This window comes from Dendronephthya gigantea, unplaced genomic scaffold (assembly GCF_004324835.1).
Source record: "Dendronephthya gigantea isolate DGI-Jeju-01 unplaced genomic scaffold, DenGig_1.0 000010F, whole genome shotgun sequence".
NCBI classification, from domain to species: domain Eukaryota; kingdom Metazoa; phylum Cnidaria; class Anthozoa; order Malacalcyonacea; family Nephtheidae; genus Dendronephthya; species Dendronephthya gigantea.
The window spans coordinates 1,323,502-1,348,539 of record NW_021163020.1 but is presented as its reverse complement, the minus strand read 5'-3'; the positions used below and the strand labels follow the sequence as shown (position 1 = coordinate 1,348,539).

The 25,038-nt window shown below is 37.8% G+C and overlaps 4 protein-coding genes across 4 annotated transcripts; 3 read left to right on the top strand and 1 right to left on the bottom strand.

Moving 5' to 3' along the window:
- The first annotated feature begins 3,888 nt into the window (after nucleotides 1–3,888).
- LOC114518463 (arrestin domain-containing protein 3-like) lies at nucleotides 3,889–5,228 on the top strand. The gene is made up of 2 exons (XM_028538454.1): nucleotides 3,889–4,331; nucleotides 4,482–5,228. Exons 1-2 carry the CDS (start codon nucleotides 3,906–3,908, stop codon nucleotides 5,217–5,219), a joined length of 1,164 nt encoding a protein of 387 aa, XP_028394255.1. The 5' UTR covers nucleotides 3,889–3,905; the 3' UTR covers nucleotides 5,220–5,228.
- A 183-nt stretch (nucleotides 5,229–5,411) lies between these two features.
- Nucleotides 5,412–7,405, top strand: LOC114518464. The gene is made up of 6 exons (XM_028538455.1): nucleotides 5,412–5,778; nucleotides 6,078–6,140; nucleotides 6,526–6,605; nucleotides 6,706–6,836; nucleotides 6,945–7,011; nucleotides 7,086–7,405. Exons 1-6 carry the CDS (start codon nucleotides 5,705–5,707, stop codon nucleotides 7,214–7,216), a joined length of 546 nt encoding a protein of 181 aa, XP_028394256.1. The 5' UTR covers nucleotides 5,412–5,704; the 3' UTR covers nucleotides 7,217–7,405.
- Nucleotides 7,406–14,801: 7,396 nt separating this feature from the next.
- LOC114518497 lies at nucleotides 14,802–16,761 on the bottom strand. The gene is made up of 2 exons (XM_028538503.1): nucleotides 15,248–16,761; nucleotides 14,802–15,134 (listed from the first exon to the last, which is right to left on the bottom strand). Exons 1-2 carry the CDS (start codon nucleotides 15,894–15,896, stop codon nucleotides 15,097–15,099), a joined length of 687 nt encoding a protein of 228 aa, XP_028394304.1. The 5' UTR covers nucleotides 15,897–16,761; the 3' UTR covers nucleotides 14,802–15,096.
- Nucleotides 16,762–18,487: 1,726 nt separating this feature from the next.
- Nucleotides 18,488–25,038, top strand: LOC114518496 (protein SMG8-like). Its single transcript, XM_028538502.1, has 17 exons — nucleotides 18,488–18,626; nucleotides 18,729–18,851; nucleotides 19,574–19,657; nucleotides 19,736–19,803; nucleotides 19,909–20,023; nucleotides 20,128–20,166; nucleotides 20,274–20,324; nucleotides 20,408–20,502; nucleotides 20,708–20,832; nucleotides 21,144–21,322; nucleotides 21,452–21,585; nucleotides 21,748–21,835; nucleotides 21,925–22,014; nucleotides 22,096–22,161; nucleotides 22,320–22,472; nucleotides 22,567–23,702; nucleotides 23,832–25,038. The coding sequence occupies exons 1-17, from the start codon at nucleotides 18,609–18,611 to the stop codon at nucleotides 24,265–24,267; spliced, it is 3,000 nt and encodes a 999-aa protein (XP_028394303.1). The 5' UTR covers nucleotides 18,488–18,608; the 3' UTR covers nucleotides 24,268–25,038.

Genomic DNA, 25,038 nt, shown 5'->3' with positions numbered 1-25,038 from the left:
ATTAAACATATAAAAGAATGGTGTTCACACCAATGAATGATTCGTTAGTGTTTAAAGGTATAATTGAAAATATTTTGGTTTATTTCTGCATTTGAATTCATTTGTAAATCTGGAGAAGCATAAATTGGTTTGACAGTTGGCTTTCAAATGGCTTCCCGAGTGATTTCAGAAAGCTATTTCAAAGCCAATTGTTCAAGTTGAGCCAACTCCTGTTTCTGTTCTGACTTTATAAATCAATTCAAATGCAAAACTGCCCGAAATTGTAGTTTCAATTATGCATTTAGAAGCTAATTTAAAATTTAATAATATAGCATTTTACTGTATAACCAAGTTCTAATTGCACAAAGACCCCGTTTGCACTACACAGGATTCACGTTGATTTAAGTTGTTTTACCGTATCCTGGTCCACAGAACTTTTTCATTTGGTAGATCATGTTAAAGCAATCATGCTATCATACTTTTGGGGTAAAGCTCGCTTTGAAATGGTTAATTTTGTTAAACAGGGCCCGTAGTACAGTTCGAACTATTTTTAGAAAAGAACAGCATGTTTTGAAAGATTTCGGTCGCAAACCTATTTCAACCCGCAAATTATTGATAATATATTTTCCCTCATCTAATCCATTTGTTAAAATCGTTTGTCACGTTTAGTGTGGCCATAAATATAAAGAACAAGTGAAAAATCTACGTCAAAATGGCTAAAACACTCCAACGAGCATTCGAATGACAAATTCACCAAACATATCCGAACAAAACAACTCAAACTATACTATGGACAGCAAAGCAAGCTGATTTATAACTACTTCGAGACTTTAACTTTACTTACGATCGAGATCTAGAGTGTTTCACTTCTTCTTTTGCACTACATATCCATGCAAACGTCTTTCCTGGAATTCAAAACTTTAACGGGCGTTGAAAACTTGAAATTCTGCTGCCTTCAGCACGAAGTTAGCTCGCGCCTAAATTACCAATCCCGTCTTCCAATTGGTTACTGCGCGAACCAATCAAATGCCGTCAGGTACTGATCCCATTTTACAATGAATGAATTTTGCTCAAAAATATTCTTGTACAATTTGAACAGAGCAAAAAGAACGAAATTCACACCACACGTAGTATATAGTTTGATAAAATATTTTTGATTGGTTTTCATGCGTAATTCAAAGTGTATTTCTCAACATTGCACTTTTTTGATTAGGTAATATTCTATATCTCTTTTAACTTAGCAAGCTGAACAACGTACAATAGTACTTGATTGAAGTATCTTGTAGCAACAACTTATAAACTATACTTCTTTATTGTTGATTTAAAGTCTAAAATTAATTTATGTATTCTCACACACTTTATAACGTCGTTGTCCAGGCTATGATCAGTATTAATATTAATATCATATCGGCGCTCATTTCTCTTGAAGCCAATCCTTATTCTCCAAATCCATGTCCGTGCTAAAGTTCAGCAGCACGTCTTCGTTTTCAGATGGAAATCTTTTGAACGCCTCTCTCTGGATTTGTCTTGAAGATGTTCTCTTCCTCTATAAAAATAATTACAAATTTTTTAATGAAACTTGAGAAAATCATCTACCAGAAAGATTTTCAAAAACATGCATACTCGAGTTTATAAATAAGACGTTTAATGTTGACGTTTTTTGACATGTATTATGTCATTAAACAAGTAATAGAATTGGTAAAAGGTAGTCCTGTTGTATAGTCTTGTAAATGTAATCCCGGTGGATTACTCCTAAGTTGTCACAAAACATTATTCCAGAGTTTCTCACCCCATTATTCAAGCATTTGGGAGATAATCTATAAATGCATTTATTTTTCTTTCCTTTTCCTGAAGCGACAATTGAGAGCAAACAGATTGAAAGTGAGAATAGGACAAATAATTTTACAGCCATGGTTGCCAACAATGCCAATTGCTCCTTTCCAAAGTTCTTGTTTTTCGACCTGCTGGGTCAATCACAGACCAAGTTGTGCACTTGGCCTGTTTATATACTTTCCCTTCAAGCGTGACTCGCGTTATCTTTTTATAAATTATTCACATTCAAATAAACCCACGTTTGATGCGCTATCTTGCCTTGTGGCCACTTGCTGGCCATTGAGAAGAACAAAGTTCTAAGCAATATGTATATATAAAGAGAAAAAAAAAGAGCTAAAATTATACATGTTTACGAATGTTAATATCTTGTTTTCTTTATAACCGTTCGAAACTCAGATTTCTGATTTCCATCAGAAAATTTGTTCCTCTTATAACGAATTAATGGACATGGAGTTTACAAATTTAAAGGTAGCATGGACAGAACGGTGTTTCAATCCAAAAAGCGTAGGGGATTTTTTAGATTCAGAAAAATCTGGAATATTTTTTTAAGATTTGTCGTGGGAATTTGTGCCACAATTTCGACCATGTTTCATACCTCATGTTTTATTCCGATACATCATTATTTTATCCATAGGATCAATCTACATTTAGGTCAAGGTGCTATGAATGTCTCGTATTTCCCATTTGCAGCTGATTTCATAAAACTGATAATGTAATTATCTGAAAATCTGTTTCGGCATGTACTTCTTAAGCGTAGTAAATTTAAGTGCATAAATGCATGTCGATCGTTATCGTTGCGGAAAAAAAAATTATCCTTGATCTCACAAATTAAAAATGCTATACTACCTTTTTTAAAGAATATTTCGACGCTTCTACAAACTCTGAGTTAACAGTCTCGTACAGAGATTTTGACAGTTCATATGTAGTTCCGTTTTTTTGCAAAAATTACGAGGTGGTGGCATGTCCTAGTATTTGGAATGCCTGGAGTGAAGAGTCCATATTATTGTTATTATGCTTTCAATTTCCAAAATTTCATTTAGTCCATTAATGAGACCTTGTGATAATTTTGTTACAGGCCTTAAATGGTTGCATGAAAACAAGTATATTGGCATGCCAGTATATCTGTAGCCAAAGCCTTGTTCCATTAACTCGCAAATGTCAACTGTGTCGTGAAGACGTGAACACGTTCTGGTGGTGATGTAATGAAATATTTGTGCAGTCAACGTTGACTGATTTAGATACAGAAAATAAAGCTAAATGTGTGTATATACGGATTGTTTTTTATCGGTGAAAGTAACTTGTTCATGACAATTACGACAAAATGGAAACCAGGCTTTAGTACTGCTCTATCTTAATTGCGACATACTCCAAATTGATACTTCTCAGTATTTTGTACATAGACACTTAAAGATACATGGTTTTTTTACTTTTTTATAAACACCATTATCTTTTCTTGCTCTAATATTGATTGCAATATATGCAATCTGGCTAAAGCAGATGCAACTCATGCAAGTAAGCTGGAGTCAATATTGGACAGAGCCTTATCAAATATTTTGAAGATATGAAGATTACGCAGTTCTATTGTCGAGAGGTTTGTTTGTTTCAAATCTGCATCATACTATATCTGATGTGTACCGAAAAAAAAGCCCACAAGCTTTGCAAACTTGCGATGGAGTAGCAGATGCCAGATGGTCTCCTATCAGTTTACACATTAAGGCTTCCTTAATTGGTTAGAAAGCCAGTTTTCATTAAGTGTAAAAAAAGTCCAGCATTTTTTTCTGCACTTTATTTAATTATCAATCAATTTTAAAAATAAAGTTGTTTTAGTATATAATATCGAGTTTCATCTTCAATTTTGCGGATTATTCGTACCCAAAACCTTGCGAGGTTGAAAATGAAAAGTCGCAAAACAAGTGCGTAAATTAGCACTGTACTGTGTTCAGGGCGCTTGACCTTCAACCTTGTCCAATGGGCGGAAGATCCCCTACGGGTTCTGGCCCAAAGGGTTAATCTCCGGGGTCAAAATCACCACGGGCGTAGCCTTAGAATTTAATCTCTGGATTTTAATTGATCGTAGCATTGCCAAATACAGTATGCCACGATTCGATGTAAATTTTGCAGATCCGAAGAAGTTTTTTTACCCTGGTGAAACTATATTTGGAGATATCATTGTAAGAGTTGACTCAGCTGTAAAATGCAAGAAAATATCGTTGAAATTTAAGGGTAAAAGTTCAGTCAGATGGACCACAGGTTCCGGTGATGATCGGAAGACCCACTGGAATAACGAAGAGTACTTTAATAATTCCGTGACCCTAGTAACGCCATTGCCTCCTGAATCGGAAATCATCCTTCAACCAGGAGATTTCCACTATCCATTTCAATTTCAATTGCCGAATAATTTGCCACCAAGTTTCGAGGCACCGTTTACGACAGGAGCCGTGCTATATTATATGAAGATTAAGATCGATGTTGACAGTTGGAGATTGAAGTCAGATATAGAAGAAAAGATTCCTTTCAAGGTTGGTATTACCTGGCTATTTTGTTCAATTTTTGATTTATATTTTGACAGACCGATTGTTTAAATATTTTGCATAGTTGGAATATCATAAATACTAATTAGCAAGTAATGTCTTTATATATATTTAGTATCACATCAATGTGCCTTTAAGGTAGTAGCATCACCAGTGGATTTAAACCAGACTCGGAACCTCCTTGAACCAGCTACCGTCACTGAAGAGAAATTTCTTTGCTGTCTTTGCTGTCAATCTGGACCTATTCGACTTGTTGGTAGGATTCAAAAACAGGCATATTACCTTGGTGACCAAATAATTTTTTCATTTGAGATTGATAACAAGGAGACAGACAAACCACTAAGAAAGATTGAAGCAAGGTTGACTCAGAAGCTTACATTAATCAGTAATACAGGTTGTACTAGCGAGGACGAAAATGCGAAGTCATCTGTACGGTTAAGCGAAGGCCTATCACCGCGAGGGGAAGAAAGTTGGCATGATGTAGCACTCAACATACCCACTGATATAATACCAAGCTTTGACAACTGTAAATGCATGCATCTGGAGTATTATTTCATTGTTAATGTTGACATTGAAGCTGCTTTTGATCCAAAGGTGTTATTTCCAATAAAAATCTCAAGTGGACCTCAGATGATGCAACCAGGCGAACCACCTTTCCTGCCAGGAAATGTATTAACAGCACCTGGCATGGGGTACCCATCCTCCACCACAGGGGTGTATCCACCCCCTATAAACCCCCCACCTAGTCTGGGTTACCCTCCTCCCACAAGTCACCCTCAACCTGCTGGCTACCCCTCACCAGCTGTCACACAACAACCAACAACATGGAACCCAGACCAGCCTCCTCCACCATACCCCATGGAGGGAAAAAAATAACCCTTTTGTAGCAATGATTTGTGGTATATATACATACATACGTTGTAACTCCTAGTTAAAATACCAAGCAAACAAAACATCACCCATAAATTAATATTCTTTGTTTATCCTTTTGTGTAAATCTGACATCTTCTCATATGTGAATAACTTATCTTCAACTTCCGCCAGAAATGTTAAATATATTTGCATTTATTTGCATATATTTTAGTAATTCTACGCCAAGTACGAGTTGATATTTTGTGCTGATATTTATTTGTAGTAGCTGAATGAAAATCTGTTGAAATAAAGATATTTTCTTGTAGCGAGTAATTTATATATCATGGATGAGGACAAGTAATCTTTAAAATAGTTAAATCTCTGCGATCGAGGACCAGAAACGAAAGGGATCTAAACTATATCGGTTGCTATGGACTAGTTCGATAGTTGTTGACCTGTTGAGAGCAAAGACAAGGCTCTACTTCAGACTACTTGTTCCATAAATCGAAATGTGGTTTTATTTTATGTCCCACGTCGCTTATCATCTAACAAGATGGTTTCCAAAAGACGATCGAAAGAGAATGTGAGTTGCGCCAGTTCCTTGTTAAGATTAGAATTGAATTGTGATAAGAATATTTACAGACATTCCTTGGTAACCTTGGACCAAATTGGACGTTTTTTCCCAATCAAAATTTAGTTATAAAAGCAGAGCGTTATGTCCGATCAAATGGTGGATTAATGGGGTTAATGGTGTATATATATAACAAAGGATAAGAATTTTTGTGACTGCATGTAACAATTAGTGGCATTCATAACTTCATTTGTAACATTTCCAGGTTTAATTGGTTTGATAATAACAAATTTTAACTATTTTCTTTTTAGTCGTATCGCCTTAATTCTTTTTGCATTGACTTTCATTATTCCACAAATTTATGTTCTAATGTTGTAAGTATATATTTAGATGTATAAAGTAGTAAATCCTAACACAGAAATCCAAATGGACCATTCTATAATCTACCAGCCTTTTTGATACAATTATATCCAGTGGCGTAGCCAGCCTGACGATTTCATCCCGCTATGTAAATTTCGAGTTATTATAATTATTCATGTCTTTAGAAATTTATTGTTTTCACAGTCAGTGAATATTAAAATATTAGCATAGCGGGACAAATCGACAGGCTGGCTACGCTACTGATTATATCCATCATAAGGTATTGCTTTTCAGGTTCAAATGACAGTTATTACATAAATGTGTTACCTATCGCTATCATTATGTGTCTTGCTTTGTGCAAATGTTTCATCTGTGAATGTACAAATATTTCATCCGCAGGAACAAAAGCACAAGATATTGTGATCAACCTCTTTTAGAGATTGCTGTGGCCTCCTTGATATTTACATTTGCTATGATAGGTATATATTTAGTTTCCTACACATATTAGCAGACAATTGATTTGTGGATTCAAATGTTATTCTCTGCAAATTGATGTAAATTCAATATTTTAATTTTTAGCATTCACATTTCTATTCTCAATGATGGAACCAGTACCATGGCAACTGAAGATTGCCTTTCATTTTTTTGGGTTTGCTGCTTTTCTTATGGGTCTTGTACAGTTTGGTTCGACAATAGCTTCAAAAGATTGTGTATGTCAATTGATAGTATACTGGTTTTTAACCAAATGACCTCATAACAATACCTATATAAGTAAATTGTAAATTGTGAGCCAATTCATTTTGTCTTTTGGCATTTAGTGGTTTAATACGCCAGAACTATACTCATTATCGTTGTCCTTCAGCATTTTGGCTATGCTAACTACAGGTTAGTTTAATGTGAAATATTTTTTCCAACATTCCTGACCTTCTCCAGAGTAATCCTTGAATTTCCATTTGTAGTTTTCCTTTTGTTGATGTTACCGTTTTGGCTGGTCAATTATTTCTTTCCTCATTCTGTGTTGAGTCGAAAAGAAAGGCGAGGAATGTGTTACGAACCTGTGAAATGCTGCACATGCCTTTGGCACATATAAGCTGATTCAATTTCAAACATTTTTGTAACATAAATGTATCGTTTAAATTGGTTGCTATAAGTAGCGAGTTGTGTATATAAATTATATACTACTATAAAGTATTTATTGCTTGTACAGTAACGTTTTAACTCGTTTTAAGAAGCCTAAGACTTCGACTAAGTAAGGCTAGCAATAAATAAACATAAATAACTAGTATTGGTTTTGTGTCGAACAATCCATGCTGCATTTTAATCATTTTGTGGTTTTTGCTGACATTGCTCTTCTCGTTCTAATTTTTGATATTTCATTTTGTTGCTTGATCATATGCTGTGATAAGAAATGTACACTATTTTTCAATTCTACTTGAGTCGTCTTTGGCAGATCACGAATTACTTTCACACCAGCGGTGTATGACTTTGAGTTTGAGCGTGTGTTGTTTAGGGAAACCTGACCAATTTGTTTAATCACAGGAGTGAGGCTCATTCTCCGCCCATCACGACCGCTGAATGAAAATCGCGAACGCTCTGGAGGTGCGGATTTTGCACGCGTTTTTGTCGCACTTGAATTTCCTTTTGCATTTCTTAAACTGGCGAATGCTGTTCCCTCAGGTAGGCTAAATGATGAACGCAAAGGTGGTCTACTAAAAGAGCATTTCTCGTTTCTTTTTTGATACTCGTAATTGCATGGGACCGTCGATGTATTTTCTTCTACCTTATGCACTTCCGGTATGTTTTCCAGCCTTGTTTCAGACTTCCTTCGCATGTAGTCTAACAACGATGTATCCGAATTTGAACGTTTGAAATTGCTGCTGTGGGCGATTGGGCGATTGATCTTCTTCACTGGGTTAATAAATCCTTCGCTATTTCTTCGTTTTTCAGGAAATCGTACACATTCTGCGGTATTGTTAATATTGTTACAGTTCCGTGATATCATTTCTGTCGGAAAATTGACTTCTTTTGATGAGCTGATCAAGCTATCTGAGTTACCTTCGAAAGTCTCCAAACGATTTCCGAAAGTGTCGGAGTTACATTCAAAAGTGTCCGAATCGTTTCCGATACAAACACAATTGAGTATAGCAAACTCTTCCTGCTCTCTGGCCAACCTGTCAATAACCTTCCTCTCGATTTTTTCTAAAAACTTTCGTTTATTTTCTAACATTCTTTCTTCGAATTTGTTCTTTCGTAGAAATACATCAGGTAAAGCGCTTCTTAACGGAGCGCCTGGTTTTAGACGACTACGCGAAGACATAACTTCTTGCTGTTTGGAGCTATTTTAGCGAATTTTGGGGTAAAATTGTACTCTGCCCGGAATCTCTTAGTTTAATTGTATTTGGGGAAAATAAGTAGCGAGATTACTTTTTAATCGCGTTAGTCACGGTGTGTAGATTATGTTACTCAAATAGAGTTTACCTTTTCATGATTTATTACCCCAGGTAAATAACCTATTCTAGCAGAAGTATGCATATATAGATCTTATTCTTTGAATCTTATCTGCGTTCAAGAGATTTTCATCTGACAAAAGTAGTGTTCATGAAGAGAATGCAGGAGCATCTGTGTCAGTGACGTTTCACATCAGACAACGTACTTCTTTTGATCCGCATTCTTTACAGCCAACGCCGCTCCAACTAAGATTTATCGGATTATTCAAGTAAGAGAGGCTGACCACGCAAAATCTTTAATCCATCAAAATGGCTGGGTTATTTAACAGTATGCCATAAATCATTGTGTTTGTTTGCACAAAAGTTTTTATCGAAGCAAACAAAGGCCTCTCAACAAACACAAGCGAATTAGTGTCATGGATTGTATGATTCGTTGAAATATGATCAAGACACGGTTCGCCATTACTCAAATAGTGACTACCTCTGCGAGTTTGACCATCCCTACGGGCCTACCAACCGCGAACTGCCGGTTAAAACAGGCTCAAGCTGGTCTCAAAATGGAGGCCAGTTTTTTACCAAGGATGCAAGGCCAAGGAAGCAAACAAAAGGAGCACGGACACTCGCTTTTGTTTGACAGTGCCATGAAGGACAGAGTGTTGAGACTAAATGCATATGAAGAACGACTTCTGTCGAAAAGAACCGAACATATTGAGAAGCAAAAGCAACAAACTTTGGAAGATCATAATTTTTGTAAAAGTCGGTTCTTGCTGCGTTTCTTGCCAGTCGTTAAACGGAAGGAAGAATTGAAAAAAGATTTGATGGCCAAAGTTTTTGAGCAGTCGGATGCGAAATTTGAAACGTTTGTGGAAAGAAACCGACCATTATCGAGCTACCCAAGTATCAAAAGTAGAAGCAGTACAGCTGCTAGTGGAATTGCAAAACCAAGCTTAAGGCGAACTGTAAGTGCCGAGCTGAGTTTTCCAGCGCTGCAAGAAAGTATGGACGATGTCTTGAACGGTTACAGGACCATCAAACCACAACCAAAGTCTGTCTCACCGACAAAAATGCGCTTTCGAGGAAATTGGGACTTGGAGTTGCAGTCAAACGGTACCCCGGCTCGAAACGAAACTATGTCGAAAAGTACAATGCCTAAAAAGAAGACGTCGAAAGGTGTTGATTTCTGTCTTGGTCTAGCAGACGAGGAAGGTGAAGACACAGATAGCACAATCTTAGACGGTCCTAAAATTTCAAACGGCCAACCAGGTGTACAGGAAGGTTTTGCTAAAGTGAATGAGAAGAACTCTAACAATTCCTCATTTGCTAGGCTTGTTGAAAAAAGAGCAATAAATTCGTCTAAATCTTCAAAAGAAACCTTTTCTAATACGAATAAAACAAAATCAGAGACAAATTCAATGAGTGATAGTTCTGGTGGTGGTGTGATTCAGGACAAATCTTATTCTTTTCTGGAGCAGTTAAAGTTTTGTCAAAAGGAAAACAACCTTCCGGAACGTTTGATTGAAGACCTTATTCATACGTTGAAGAGCGACACAGCAACATCAAGTACAGCACGTTTTCTTGCAAAAATGCTAAATACGGAAGCACACAAAAACTCAAGCTCCATGAACGAAAATCCTGGCAGTTTATTATCACTCCGTTTAGATAACAATAGCGGCGTTCATCTTTTGAGCGATGTAAAAAAGCGGCAACGCCACGAAACTCAGCGTTTACGGATCATGCGCACTATTGTGTTAGCGTATGACACAGTCTGGAACGAAAGGGTTAAAAAGATTAGTAGTGCAGCTTAGGATGATTAACTGGGGCAAATAACAACGACAAAATCTTTTGTTAGCTAACTCTTGACCTTTCAAATTAAAAAAATGGTTCATATTTTATCTGTGTCTTTGATTATTTTTTTGCTAAATTGTTGAATTATACACTACTTTACTTCGGGAATAGTTCACAGTAATTCATCTAAATTTTCTATCCAGAGATTTGTGAGCGCGCATCCCTATATAATAGGACTGAAAAAGAGGGTCGTGTTTACGAAAGGCCTGGTTACCAAATCCAAAATGGCGGATGAAATGCAGTTTTGGAAACAAGGTTATTCAATCGCAAGTTTGGAGTCTTTTAGCGAGCTAGCTAACAGCAAGCAGTGGTAATTAGTATTGCGTTGTTGTATTTGTGTTTTAGTTTAAGTTGGTATTTGGAACTAGATTCGTTTGTGTTGATAAAGCTTAAATTTCCGTTAGCTTTGCCGATGATAAGGTTTGCGTTGTTGGACTGTTCGGAAATGGACGATCTGGCGTCCAAGGGAAAGCTTTTTACGCAAATTCTGCTGTGGAAAGGAATGTTTTTCAGGTATGTCTTGTTCATGTGTGTAGTAGAGGTGAGAATCTATATAACTTGTGAATGAAACAGTGTGAACAGATAAAGTTATCTTAGATAGATGTGGTGAGCGACTAAGCGCTAAACTACCCTAAATTAAACACCCCAAATTCCCTCCAACGCATACAGATACGCTGTCAACATTGATACAATCTTGCGCGAATACCGGGCCTTCACCGGCTTATTCATTTTAAACGCTCTCGCTCTCTTAAATAGTTTGTTACATTATCGTGATTCCTGGATACGAGGTCACATGTCTTAGTTGTCCCTCTGACTCTTATTATGGATTGCCGTTTTGATGCGATTACAGCTTTGCCGGACAGAGAGTATGTTATTGTTTAAATGGCATCACTGACATTGTCTGCATTATAAAGTATGTGCACATGTAGTACAGACCTAAATTATTTGATATGCTTTCATTGAAAATATGAGGGCTATCATAAACTGTCAGAAGGTATATTTCAATAACTCAGGCCTGTATTTTCTCTCGAATTTCAGTCGCGTCGAATTCAATTTTAACGACTCTAACTCGTTTGAAAAACGAAAGAGAGTAAAACAGCATGATTTGTTAGGGACAGACCAGGACCAAAACGTATGCCAATTTCAAGATGTTTTCAGAATAGAAAAGTGTTCTGATTTATAAAAGGCAAACTAAGAATCATATTGAAGAGGCAAACTAAATGTTTTTAACCTTAATACAAAGATACTGTTTACAACTACATATTCAGTGCATAATTTGAACTTATACAAACAGATTTTTGCCATGTGGCTACCTTACATACATAAAGAATGTGCGCAAAGACACAAGGACAAAAAAGTTATTATTATGAACATTTTTTGAGGAGTATATTGTACTTTCCAATATATTTTTATTGATATTCTATTAGACTTATTAAAGTTCATTTTTGACTCACGGATACTCCGTGGGATTATCAGGGAGTCATTGCAACGGTCTTGCATTCTTTAGTGCTATTAACTCGACCAACCTGCTTTGCGTGCTTAGTATTAAAAACTTGTTTATCTGGTTATCTAGGCTACTAGCCAACAATTAATCGGCTATTCGTGCATCCGTGAATCGTCTCATTGAGACCTTTGATTAGCTTTTATCGTCAGCTATCTTCTTCTACTAGTATCTCCACGGTTATTCGTTTATATTCACGCCGCTTGTTCCATCAGCTGTTGGGATAAAAAAATATATAAACTCTCATTAAGACGGTGAAACTATATATTCGACCCTTTAAATCCGAAATTAATATAAATTGTATATATGTGGCATAGATAGATAGGTTGATGTATATGGATATATTCACTTCTTATATTCTATACTCACTTCTTAAATCGTTAAGTATCACCACGTCATCCTTTTCTCTGGTTTGTCTATCTTCTTCTGTTGCCATTTCGAGTAATTCGTCTTTCTCACCCTGGTTATTTAATTCAACGAAGGTTTCATCGTCTAAGAACGCTTTCCAAGTATCTGCACCCTGAATTAGCTCCAAATTTATCATTCTATTTCGTAAAAGCTTCTTCAATCCATTTCTGTGGTTTAGACGATCGTGAAAGTAAAAATTGGCAAACTTTATTGTAAAACAAGCGTTATTTTCGTCCATAAATTTGAGGATTTTACTTGCGCAATCGCTACAGGGAGAGTAGTTTTGAACTAAACATACTTTAACACTGGTGCCTTCATAATTTCTTATTTCATCTTTAAGAAATGCGAGGAATTTTATTTCCGCGTGAATTTTTTTTCTTTGTCGACTGTCGTTCTTGAAAATCTTTGTTAGGACGTGATCGTTGTCAATTCTTACTGTACTTAACACAACTGTGGAATGTGGCCAAGTGTTGCCTGACACACAATAAGGATGTTTAACTATGAATTTCTCCACATCTTCTCTCCCAATCTTTTTTTTTTTTGCTTGTGCCATCATTACAAACTTAGTAATCAGGTTTTACTTTTGTAGATTCTTTATATAATGATAATATTAAGGCCCAGCAAAACGTACGCATGCAGAAGAGTTATATTGCGATCCAACGAAAGACAGAAACGCTTTTTGACGAGGATATTTTGTTTACGCTTTCGACTAACAACTTGCTAAACACCTGCCGTAACATATTAATTATATTTGGTTGTGAAACCGGAAATTGCAGAAATTTTACGAAACTACTTAAAACCTACACATTCTGCATGTCACCCAACGAATGCTCTAGTCCTTCTCAGCTTTAGGTAATGAGGCGAACACGACTCTTCCGAACTTGTGTTTGGGTGAAAACATTATTAATTATGCATGCGTAATTTTAGGTTGAATCATAAAGCGCTGAAAAATTTGGATTCGCACAACCGAATCAGGTTGACATTATTAAGAAGTATATATGCTGCTTCTTGGAAACCGTCTCGCAAGCAACAGTAGTTTGCGTTTGCAACCAGACTCTCACTTCAGCGGTGGACAAAAAATATTTTGCACTCGTTCAGTGGCGTAGTCTCTAGCTTCTTTTCGAAGCTTCTTCGTTATAAAAGGCCAAGAGCTAAGTCTTTAAATGAAGTATAAAGATATCTGAACTGTGTCTCGAAGTATCCGAACACAATAATCAAAACAATCAGCGTTTAACAACCTATCATCAGTCAGCTCAGTTGTTGACCCTGTTGGTAGACTGAGGAATACCAAAATATCTATCGAAAACAGATTTTTATATAAGGCAGCAAGACCGAATATGAAATATATTATTTTTAAGGATGGGTTTCGTTCAAAGTTCTGTGTTGTTAACGGCTCCCGTAGAGATTGTAAGGTTGTATTTTCTCTGTTCTGGGTCAATTCATATCCAGTTGCTACATCCAGTGTGTTATTATTAGATCAGTGGTAAAGCATTGTTACAAACTATGACTATGCACAATGTGAGCTTGTTATGGCGCTGCGGTAATTGAACCATATCAAAACATCGTCAGGAATATAAACTTGAAATAAGGAACAAGATGATACATGTTCCTTTAAAACCCGCTTACACTTTATGATTTTAATTTACGACGTTTACACTTTACGATTTTATGTAAGTTTTACGATTTTCTTCTTTTGATAGATGCAAACGAGTGAAGGACGGTACACATTAAGCGACAAATCATTGCAACACGTCGCAGCGACAAATTTCATCGTCTGAAGAGGGAAATTTGAGCGAAAACTTTTCCCTTCTGATGCAAATATGTCGCTGCAACACGTCGCACAAAATCAAGCTAGTTTGATTTTGTGCGACACGTCACAGTGTCAAGGCTAGGTAATTATAGCTCTTGCATACAATGATGTCATCATTGCCGTCCAAATGTACACACGAAGCGATTTGTTTCAGCGATTGTCGCCTAGTGTGTTTTTGCCTTAATACGTTACGAATGCTTTGATATATATATAAGAACTCCTATTTGAACATCTGCAGCTAATTCACTCGTTCACATCTATCAAAAGAAGAAAATCGCAGCAAAAATTGCAAGTGTAAACATGCAAGGCTTTACTAGGAAATACTGTTTCTTTGCCCATTGATATTGTTCATAATATTCACGTCCTCATTCTCTCTAGATTTTCTTTCTTCTGACGTCGCCTGTTCAAGTAATTCCTGTTTTTCATCCTCAGTTAGTTGAACAAAGTTTTCATCCGCTTTAAAGACTGTACAATAATAATGAAACTATCCCTTTTTTGGGAGTTGAACTGAATTTTTTTGTCGCGTGTTTCAGCGCGAGTGTCCTTTCTGTTTCGTTTTCCTTTCTAAGAGTGTTTCGTCGTTCTTTGCCGGTCTAAAAACTTTGTAAGATTTATCGACTTCGTTCGCTTTCATTTCTCACACAAAATTAAAAACGCAATCGTATTCGAATCAAAAACAACAACAATATATTCGGAATTTTACATTACAAAGTCAGTCTTAAGAATAAATATAAGTGTTCTTGACACACTTTGCCGGGCAAGACCGCAAAGTCATTGTAGCCATTGGAGAACAATTGATCAAATAGATTGCATGATAAATCCTTAGTTTCACAATATATTTTTACATATATGTTGTATAGATACATACATATTGTAAGTATAGTTTATTGCAACTCTCTTGTAGCTATTTTTACTGATTTTATTATCAGTTGTCTTCTGCCACGTGTTTTCTCAAAATTTCAAAGTTGCAAATGTTGCGTCTGGTGTACAAGGTCATCTGTTGAGATAAAAAATATGCAAAATTGAATAATGGCATAGTAATACAAATATGAATACATGCATGTAGTAATAGATGGATATACTGTAGATATACGCATTCCTTGATTATACCTGTGGAGAACACTTTTTTACCAAAAACTTCGCATTCAATTTTTTTAAGGATCGCCACGTCATCCTTCTCTCTGTCTTTTCTTTCTTTTGTCTTTGCCAAATTGAGTATTTCTTGTCTCTCACCCCGCGTATTTAATTTAACGAAGGTTTTATCGTCTAAGAACTCTTTCCAAGCAGATTCACCTTGAAGTAGCTGCAATCTTATGCCTTTCTGTAACAACAGCTTCATTGATTCTCTGTTTCTATTGTAATAATGTTTGTAAAAGTTTGCAAACTTTATTGTAAACGTTAAACGAAAGTCTTGGCCGTCAACAAATTCGAGGATTCTTGTTACGCAGTCGCTACAGGGAGAGTAGTTTTGAACAAGATTTACTATAACTTGAGTGACTGTGCCTTCCAGGGCATCTAATTTCGCTTTGAGAAAGTCGAGGAAATATTTTTCGGAGTGGTGGTTCTCATCATTTTTGAAAATCCCTGTGTCGTGTATAAATTCATCGTGTCCCGCATTGTTGAACTCAATTTTTACTCTGCCTAATACTACAGTGGCTCCGCTACCACTTGGCCATTGACGAGGATTCTGAAGATACCGATGTTGAATTATGAATTTCTTTACGTCTTCTTTTCCAACCGTTTCATTTGCTCCTGCCATAGTTACAAATTTAGTATTTAGGTTTCACTTTTGTAGATTCTTTGCATAATGATAATATTAAGGCCCAGCAAAACGTACGCATGCTAACACCTGCCGTAACATATTAATTATATTTGGTTGCGAAACCGGAAATTGCAGAAATTTTACGAAACTGCTTAAAACCTACGCATTCTGCATGTCACCCAACGAATGCTCTAGTCCTTCTCGGCTAGGCAATGAGGCGAACATCACTCTTCCGAACTTGTGTTTGGGTGAAAACATTATTAATTATGCATGCGTAATCTAAGGTTGAATCATAAAGTGCTGGAAAATTTGGATTCGCACAACCGAATCAGGTTGACATTATTCGGAAGTATATATGCTGCTTCTTGGAAACCGTCTCGCAAGCAACTGTAGTTTGCACTACAGTTACTGTGTGCAACCAGACTCTCACTTCAGCGGTGGACAAAAAATATTTTGCACTCGTTCAGTGGCGTAGTTTCTAGCTTCTTCTCGAAGCTTCCTCGTTATATGAGAGGCCAAGAGCTAAGTCTTTAAATGAAGTATAAAGATATCTGAACTGTGTCTCGAAGTATCCGAACACAATAATGAAAACAATCAGCGTTTAACAACCTATCATCAGTCAGTCAGCTGTTGCACCCTGTTGGTAGACTGAGGAATACCAAAATATCTAACGAAAACAGATTTTTATATAAGGCAGCAAGACGAATATGAAATATATTATTTTTAAGGATGGGTTTCGTTCAAAGTTCTGTGTTGTTAACGGCGCCCGTAGAGATTTTAAGGTTGTATTTTCTCTGTTCTGGGTCAATTCATATCCAGTTGCTACCTCCAGTGTGTTATTATTAGATCAGTGGTAAAGCATTGTTACAAACTAACTATGACTATGCACAATGTGAGCTTGCTATGGCGCTGCAGTAATTGAACCATATCAAAACATCGTCAAGAATATAAACATGAAATGAGGAACCAGTTGATACCTGTTCCTTTAAAACCCGCTTACACTTTATTATTTAAATTTACGACGTTTACGATTTTATGTGGGATTTTCTTCTTTTGATGGATGCGAACGAGTGAAGGACGGTACACATTAAGCAACAAATCGCTGCAACGCGTAGCCTGCAACGCAGACTATATATTGGGATATAGTCTGCGTTGCAGGCTATGCAACACGTCGCAACGACAAATTTCATCGTCTGAAGAGGGAAATTTGAGCGAAAACCTTTTCCTTCCGATGCAAATTTGTCGCTACAACACGTGGCACAAAATCAAGCTAGTTTGATTTTGTGCGACACGTCACAGTGTCAAGGCTAGTTAATTATAGCTCTTGCGTACAATGATGTCATCATTGCCGTCCAAATGTACACATGCACGAAGCGATTTGTTTCAGCGTTTGTCGCCTAGTGTGTATCAGCCTTAATAAGATTCAAATGCTTTGATGTATAAGAGCTCCTATTTGAACATCCGTAGCTAATTCACTCGTTCACATCTATCAAAAGAAGAGAGTCGCGGTAAGAATCGCACCGAAAATTGCAAGTGTAAACATGCAAGGCTTTACTATGAAATACTGTTTCTTTGCTCTTTGATATTGTTCATAATTTTCACGTCCTCCATCTCTCTCGATTTTCTTTCTTCTGACGTCGCCTGTTCGAGTAATTCCTGTTTTTCATCCTCAAATAGTTGAACAAAGTTTTCATCGTTTAAGAAGTCTCTCCAAGCGTCCTCACCCTGAAGTAGTTCCAATTTTACTCCATTTTTTAAAAGCTTCTTTAACCCTTCTATGTTTTCTTCCTTTTGGTGAATGTAGAAATTTGAGAATTTTATTGACAGAGACAGTTCGATGTTTTTTGTTTCCATCTCATTTTTAAATTTCAGGATGGCATCAGCGCAACCATATTCCCGCGTTGGCGGGCGACTGATGTTACAGGGAGAATAGTTTTGTACAAGATCCGCTTTTATTTTTGTGCCCTCTGTCTCTTTATCCTTCGAAAGACAAATTTCGCGTCTAAGAGCTCTGAGGAAATTTATTTCCGCATGATTTTTGCCGTCGTTCTTATGAATTCTTCTCAGTGGACAATCCTCCCCGAGCTCATGGATACACATTGCCGGGAAAATTCTCGCTGTACTCAAAATGATCGTGCCACCTTTACCTCTTGGCCACCCGCCTTTTTTACCGTACGGCTGTCTTACGATGAATTTCTGGACGCAGTCTTTCCCAATTTTTTTAATTGGGTTCATTTTATATCTAGCTATGTATTCTCTCATCAAGCTGCAATGATCTTTTCTTTTGCACTTTAAATGCTGACAAGTTTGTTTTGGAATATATACACATATGCGGATATTATACCTGCTGTGAAAATTTTAGATTTGAATACATATTTGAGAAATTTTACGCTTGGAAAACCATTGCCTTCAACTTGAATCACTATGACTATGTAGAATCTTAAAAACTGTTGTCTTTTAAATTAGCTTGGGGCTAAAAATAAACTAAAAATGAAAGTACTATAATTTAAGAATCTAGAATATACCGTATGTAATGGTCCACAATTGTCTTAAATGGTTTATGAGATTTTAAAATTGATTGCATTGTGGCCGGTTGTATCCTTCTTGTCTCGAAATGACTCTTGCTAAGTTTTTATATATGCCTTTACTTTATATTTCTCACAAATATGAATCTCCATTTTATTCTTAAAGGTGGAGAATTTCTTTAAAATGACAAATTCTAACCCGGTAAGCTGGTAGATATATACATTACTTCAACTGAGACATTTTAAGCTAGTTATTCGCGAATTATTCTGGCTAAGATCGTTTACTGCCTTTTGTGTTGTGTAGTGTGAAATAGAAATATTCCATGATGTTGAGCAGAGAACTCTGTATCTTCATTTGATCACTGTTCACGATGGTGCAATGTTGTACAAATTGTGCGAAGTCTTGCATAGAAATATTCCATTTGCTGTAAGTATATATAGGCAAAGCAAATAACTTGTAATTACTAAAGCAAATAATCAACTCAATTAAGCAAGTCGATCGAAAAGTCGAGTGGCGTTGCATAACAAAGTAAACGTAAGATGCCAAATTCTGCGACGCAGCCGACCAGACGAAATCTTGTTATTTTCAGAGTTTCACTACCTAAATGAAAAGTATGCACTTTTATGAGGTAAAACTGAGTCTCGAAACATTTGCGACTCTTTAAATGACGAGTCACGACGTTTGAGCCGTAGCTTTAAGAGCTTGCTAATTTCAGGAAATCGTGTATCGTGAAAAAGAATTGTGGCAGATGTATTTAAAATAAGATGTTTGGCAATAGCATCTTTTCAAATGAGTGCTGGAATTTTTTAACAGTGAAACCGAGCGTTTGCCAGCATCAAACATTTACTACAAATATATTTATTATACACCGACCAATTAATCGAACACTACAGTATATCACTTATACACTCCCAACCAATTGAACACTAGAAAATTAACGTGGGAAGGAAATTTTGCAGACGAAATTAGGGCCTCGCAACGGCGCAATTGGGAAATAAGTGATTCGAAAAAAACACGCGTTAATCACATGAGGAGGCGACCTTTGGATGGCCTAGAAAGCACGTGATGTTTTAATGCAATTTTCGTCTTTTGATCAATGCGTGAATTAGTTACTGGTGCTCTATCTATTTATTTTGCCCTCTTCATAGGAGTCTTATAAAGCTTGGCAGCATGAGGAATATCAATACGCTAAAGCTTTGTTGTTCATGTTCTCTGTTTGTCATATCATGGTGGTAAGACGAGACCTTCATATAGCTCACAAATTTCTCGAAAAAAAAAATCAAATAAACTTGTCTTTTCTTGCTCTGTAGTTAATGCATCCAACTCAGATATTTGACGTTAGTTACATCCGATTATTTAAGCTGGTTGCAAATACAAGGTATTACACAATGCACTGAAGTGATTGTGGTTTTAACGGTGTGGATAAAGTCATTATACTGATACAGAACATTTGAAATGTACGCGAATTTTAAAAAAAATTTAGACAACAACTCATTACAATACTAAGCCAAGAACTGAGCAGTGTTGAAGGGATCCACGATATTTGGAAACAGACTGGTCGTCCTTGCATCCCAAGACTTCTCTGTTCTTTTCAACAGGTGATTGATCTGAGTCACACGAAAATGGAAAATATTCTCAACATTTTTGAAGTTAGCATCCATGATGCAAATGGCTTTATTTCTTTTTCCATTTATCATTTTAGAACAAAAATTCACAGTTATTAAGCAGAAATGTATCCGAGGTTAGTTAGTGAAATGAGATTATAAATGAGATGTATTATAGTTGATTCTTTCTGCCGACACAATTATTCAAACGCCCCGCAATATACACGTGCATATTCCTCTATAGGTTGAGTCAAACCCAGACTCTTACGCAAGTCGGACGAAAATTAAATCTCAGGTGAAAAAAAAGACTCGCGCTCTTTTGTAATTTTTTGAGGTCTAGCAAGTTTTTCATGTACTTCATTTTGTATTTTTGTATAGGCTCCAGCTAAGAGTCCTCTTACCAACCTCCAGCACGCGTTAGAAGATCAGGTGTACAGTATAATGAGAAAAAGTCGCTTATTAGGCAGTCTTAGGTAAAATATGCTGGGATGTCGTATTTGTTAATGATATGATTCTGGGTACAGCTATGGAGACGTGAGTGTGCGAGAGTGGACCCCGTGTTGGCATGGGGGAGAAGATAGCCAAGTAGTATTCCATCAATGACGTGTAGTTTACACCAGGTTAATTTGAAAGGATGATCTATGTTGTTCTTTTCTAATAAAGATTTATTTTTCATAGTTCCAGTTCACTGTTCACTGTCACCTCCAGTCATAATTTCGTTCATGTCCAAGCGGCGGAGATATCGCGTTCTGCAGATGCTCTTGATATTCTCCTGAAAAAATTTCCAATTCCAGCCTTCCCTGGTGAGTCGAACCTCGCGTGTATTGCGCTAGGATGGCTTAGTCTATAGTGAGATAACAGCGAAGAGGTTGTACCTTTCGCTTCTGTGATCTGTTATAAGGCTTCTGTGCCTCCAAGCAGCAAATGTTTCTAAGTCCACATTGCTCCAGCCTTAGTTCTTTAGTTTTACCAATTTTTTTTAAAAAATGAAAAACTTTGGCCAATGTTACTCGTGTATTTATTCAGGATCTTGAAATAGGTCTTTACTTCTCAAAAATGATACACTTGTTAGGAAATTACATGATGACATGTTTTGTTCCTCTCATCCATCCAGACAGTTTCAGATCCATGCTGTTTCCCAAGGCCCCTCGAGCGACAACTACATCCAACGGCACCAGCACAAACACTGGTCACGTGTTATTCCGAGATTTCTTGCGGGAACAAATTGATAATCTAATGACAGGCGACGGTCGTGACGGATTGGCTGAAGGTCGTAGGGGGACACATGTTGAGGTAAGTGGTTGGTTTGTAATTCCGGTGTGCAGAAACGAATGCTAATGCCACATTTTTGATCATTTGCTGATGACAGAATTCAGAAATCTAAGCCAGAATAATCTTCATCCGATTATTTTTAAATCCCAGGTACCCACCATTCGAGAATGGGCGAAGGTTTGCGTCGCTGTGTTTGGATACCTCATGAGTGAACGAAGTAACGACAACAACCATTTGACCACACTTGCTGCAAACCTTGACCTTGAAATGAAGTTTTCCGACGCGTAAGTTTCACCAGTTGGTTTTTCAAATAAGTCCGGGAAAAAAGCAACGTTTGAGGCAGTTTTACCGGCAATCATCAGGCGAATTTTCTTTCATCCTGGTTGGATTCCATCCAGTGAATTACCTTGTTGTAATGTGCTCCAAGATCTGATTCTTTGCACTAGGCGTTGCCGCAAAGTCCTCCCAGTTGCAACCAGTGCATATCTTGACAATCTGGCGTCTCATTATCCGAAGAGTGTGCATATAAATCAGGTAAACAGATGATGTTGAACTCGACCAGCTTTCAATCAATTATCTGCCACTTCTGCTATCACACGTTTTCCATCTTGGTTTCATTCCAGCTGAACCAGGCTCTCCGCGTTTTCGCGATGAACGCTCGTGGTCCTGCGTACGAGAAGTACGTTATGCAACTGCAGGACGATTGTAACAAGGTCAGCGGCGTCAAATGTGGATTTTTTCAATTGAACGTTGATCTTGACTTTTCTTTCAATTCGTGCGATTTTTGCTTGCAGATGTGGATGAATGGAAGGCAATTATGCGAAGTACGAAGTCTCAAAGGACGACACTGTATTTATCCGGTACGTGAATGTATTAAGGATGTTGAAGTTGCATTTTGATATTCGGTACTGTGTTGTTTGTGTCTGTCATAATAAGAGCAACAATAAGATCAACAATCATCAATAACAACAGCAGCAATGACACCTAGCAAAGTTCACTATTTTCATGCGCTATTCAGTTTCACATAGTTCCAGGACAATCAATCGAGGACAACCCTCTGATAGACAAGAGCACTATATCTTGCAAACCTCACTCGAGTCGTATCACCAGCCTCTGTGCCTGTAACTGCGGACGAACACAGGCCCAACGAGAAGATCCCTTTGATCTGAAGGTACGCTTTTATTTTCATCTATCAATGATTTAGAAGTAAGAGAAAGGGTGAGGACAATGGCTATAAAAAACACAACATATTTTCTCTAACACAGGCGGCAAACTATGACTTTTATCAAACTATGGAGGAAAAATGCTGCTCAACCTTGGTCCATTTCTCATTCCCCTGTTATCCATACAGCGTCCATGAGAAACCAGCTACGACGCCCCCTGTATTACCCGTCTCAGAAACGACAATGTCAGACCAAGAAACCTCGGCACAGAGAGCGGCAACGTTTTCTGCTGCGTCAGTTAGATTGAATAAGGATGCAAAAGAATTTGTATCGACTCGCGCGACGTCAACAAATCCAGCGAGTGTCGCAGAGTCCCCGGGCGTAACAGATCCCGCGAGTGCAGCAGATCCCGCGAGTTTAGCAGATCCCGCGAGTGTCACGAATCCGCCGAGTGTCACGAATCCCTCATTCAGCCCCGAACCCTCAAATGTATTGAATCCTGTGACGAGTGTTTCCAGTCCCGCGAGTGTCCCTAATCCCGCAACGGCCGCAAGTGCTCCGAATCCCATGAGTTCACTTCTTAGTGAAGGATTTCAATCAATGTCCGAACTGGAATCGAACTATCAGAAGAGTGCTACTTCACTCGGTTTCCATGGAAACAGCTCTGCCGGGGGGACTGAACACCTGAGTGGTGATACGTATCAGGGGGAGGATGATGAAATAAGGCGACCCTCTTCCAAGGAAGCCGCTGAGTACTTGGAGTGCATGTTGAGCAGTGAGCTCACCGGTGATCGAATGCCGTTGTTTTGTAGCTGGTCTTTGTGTCGTCTTGGCAACGCGAATACGTACCAAGTGTCGAAGGGATTAGAACAGCAAGGCTTTTTCCCCGGTAGTAATTTTCTCCTGCCATGGGATATACCATTACTGAATGAAAATCAGGCAGGTTTAAGCAGCTATATTGACGGACATGTCAAACACCCTGGGGTAAAAACTGCCGGTGTTGAAGCATGGCCAGCTCCGAATGAGCTGCCAAATGCAAACAGTAATACGGCGCTGCCTCTCTTCCAGTCTCTTGTATATGCCTCGCGGCAATGCACTGATTATAAAGTCAATCCGCTGCCCATATGTGTAGCTCCAGCTTCGGGCTCGAAAGGAAATGCTGCTAGGAATCAACGAAGGCAATACCCGACCGTGAGGGCGTATATTGGGAATGAGTACGAGTGTACGCGTGGCCATAGGTATGTTAGTTCTTAATAACAAGTCAACTTCGTCCTTAGTCTTAAATGCGTGTTTAGAGCTTAGCCTGTTGTGCTTACTGCCATGACAGTTATCTTTGTCTCATACACAAATATTGAACTCTTTTTCAGGTTCATCTGTTCCGCCGATGATAAGATGGTCAAAGCTAATAATTCTGGTGTTGTTAAAGAAACTGCTATTCGTTTGGTCAACTCTGACATGCCTTTGTACTTTCCTTGCCCCTGTCGAACAACAAAGCCTTTCCTAGCCCAACTCACTAGGTTGTTTGTCGTTACCCCCGAGTCGCCCATATTGATCACCCTTAACCCGCGTGTTCAACCTGCACCCGCACCGTGTCCTGTCTTCTTTCCGGGCATTAAATCAGGCATTACCCTGCCACCAGCAAGTTTGTGTGTCTTACGTTTGCCGTTCGTGTATGTTGGGTTAAAAGGCCCGATTTCTCATCCCGCGGACAATCAGCCGTTGATGAACTCCCGTCTGTTACGGGGAACCTACGGTGTAATGGCGACAGAGCGATTGCTAGAGGATAAAGACGCTTGGAATTGAGCAGAGAAAAAGGAAATTCTTCATGAGGATATCCGATTTTCCGTTTGTTTCTGCGATCCAAGCATTTTCTCCCCATGTTGGCGGGCTGAATGTTGGTAGATTGACAAACAAAGCTATTGAGATTTGAACAGCATGATTGTTGAACTAGGAGTGTTATCATCAGCGGATATCCCGTCCGAATACCGGACGTCTTGAAATCAGTGGAGTCACAACTTCCTTTAGGCTTTAATTAGTTTCTTCGTGATATAGTGTGGTGTACTTTCTTCAAAGAAACTTTGAAAAGTTTAGGTGACACACTTTTAACAGACTGTACTTTGTTGACAAGAAACTGTAAAGCATTTAGGAAAACAACGTTGAGTTGATTGTAAATTAAATTGTGCTGAGAGTGATCAGAATGAACCACTTCGCGCACTTTGTTATTTCTTTTGAAAGAAAACTATGATGGAAGTTTTAGCATCGAGTTAACATTCCATCATATTGACCGTATTCTTTTGAGACATTTCAATACAATTGAAAATAGCCTAACTTTGCAACACATTTAAATACATTAAGCGTTTTTAAGACACTAAGTTGACTAACAGTGTGAGAGTTTTTGAGAATAAATATATTGCCCTTAGGCCTGGCTTGGGTTTGGCATGGGGCTCGATGATGATTCTGCCATATTTTTAAGTGATGCTTTAGGAAAGAAGCATTCTGTGTTAATTCATATATATCTATTCATGTATCCTTGACAACGACATGGAAGAAAAAAGTTCTTTCATGCTGTAGGTG

What these genes read in the sequence shown, in the direction of transcription:
- LOC114518464 (XM_028538455.1), top strand. Translation starts at nt 5,705, where the DNA reads ATGTGGTTTTATTTTATGTCCCACGTCGCTTATCATCTAACAAGATGG. An exon ending in CAATAGCTTCAAAAGATTGT is followed by an intron (nt 6,837 to 6,944) that starts GTATGTCAATTG and finishes TTTGGCATTTAG; the next exon opens with TGGTTTAATACGCCAGAACT. An exon ending in TTTGGCTATGCTAACTACAG is followed by an intron (nt 7,012 to 7,085) that starts GTTAGTTTAATG and finishes TTCCATTTGTAG; the next exon opens with TTTTCCTTTTGTTGATGTTA.
- LOC114518463 (XM_028538454.1), top strand. Translation starts at nt 3,906, where the DNA reads ATGCCACGATTCGATGTAAATTTTGCAGATCCGAAGAAGTTTTTTTAC. An exon ending in AAGAAAAGATTCCTTTCAAG is followed by an intron (nt 4,332 to 4,481) that starts GTTGGTATTACC and finishes TGTGCCTTTAAG; the next exon opens with GTAGTAGCATCACCAGTGGA.
- LOC114518496 (XM_028538502.1), top strand. An exon ending in CTGTTTGTCATATCATGGTG is followed by an intron (nt 19,658 to 19,735) that starts GTAAGACGAGAC and finishes CTTGCTCTGTAG; the next exon opens with TTAATGCATCCAACTCAGAT. An exon ending in GGACGAAAATTAAATCTCAG is followed by an intron (nt 20,325 to 20,407) that starts GTGAAAAAAAAG and finishes ATTTTTGTATAG; the next exon opens with GCTCCAGCTAAGAGTCCTCT.
- LOC114518497 (XM_028538503.1), bottom strand. Translation starts at nt 15,896, where the DNA reads ATGGCAGGAGCAAATGAAACGGTTGGAAAAGAAGACGTAAAGAAATTC. An exon ending in TAAAAAAGTGTTCTCCACAG is followed by an intron (nt 15,135 to 15,247) that starts GTATAATCAAGG and finishes TTATCTCAACAG; the next exon opens with ATGACCTTGTACACCAGACG.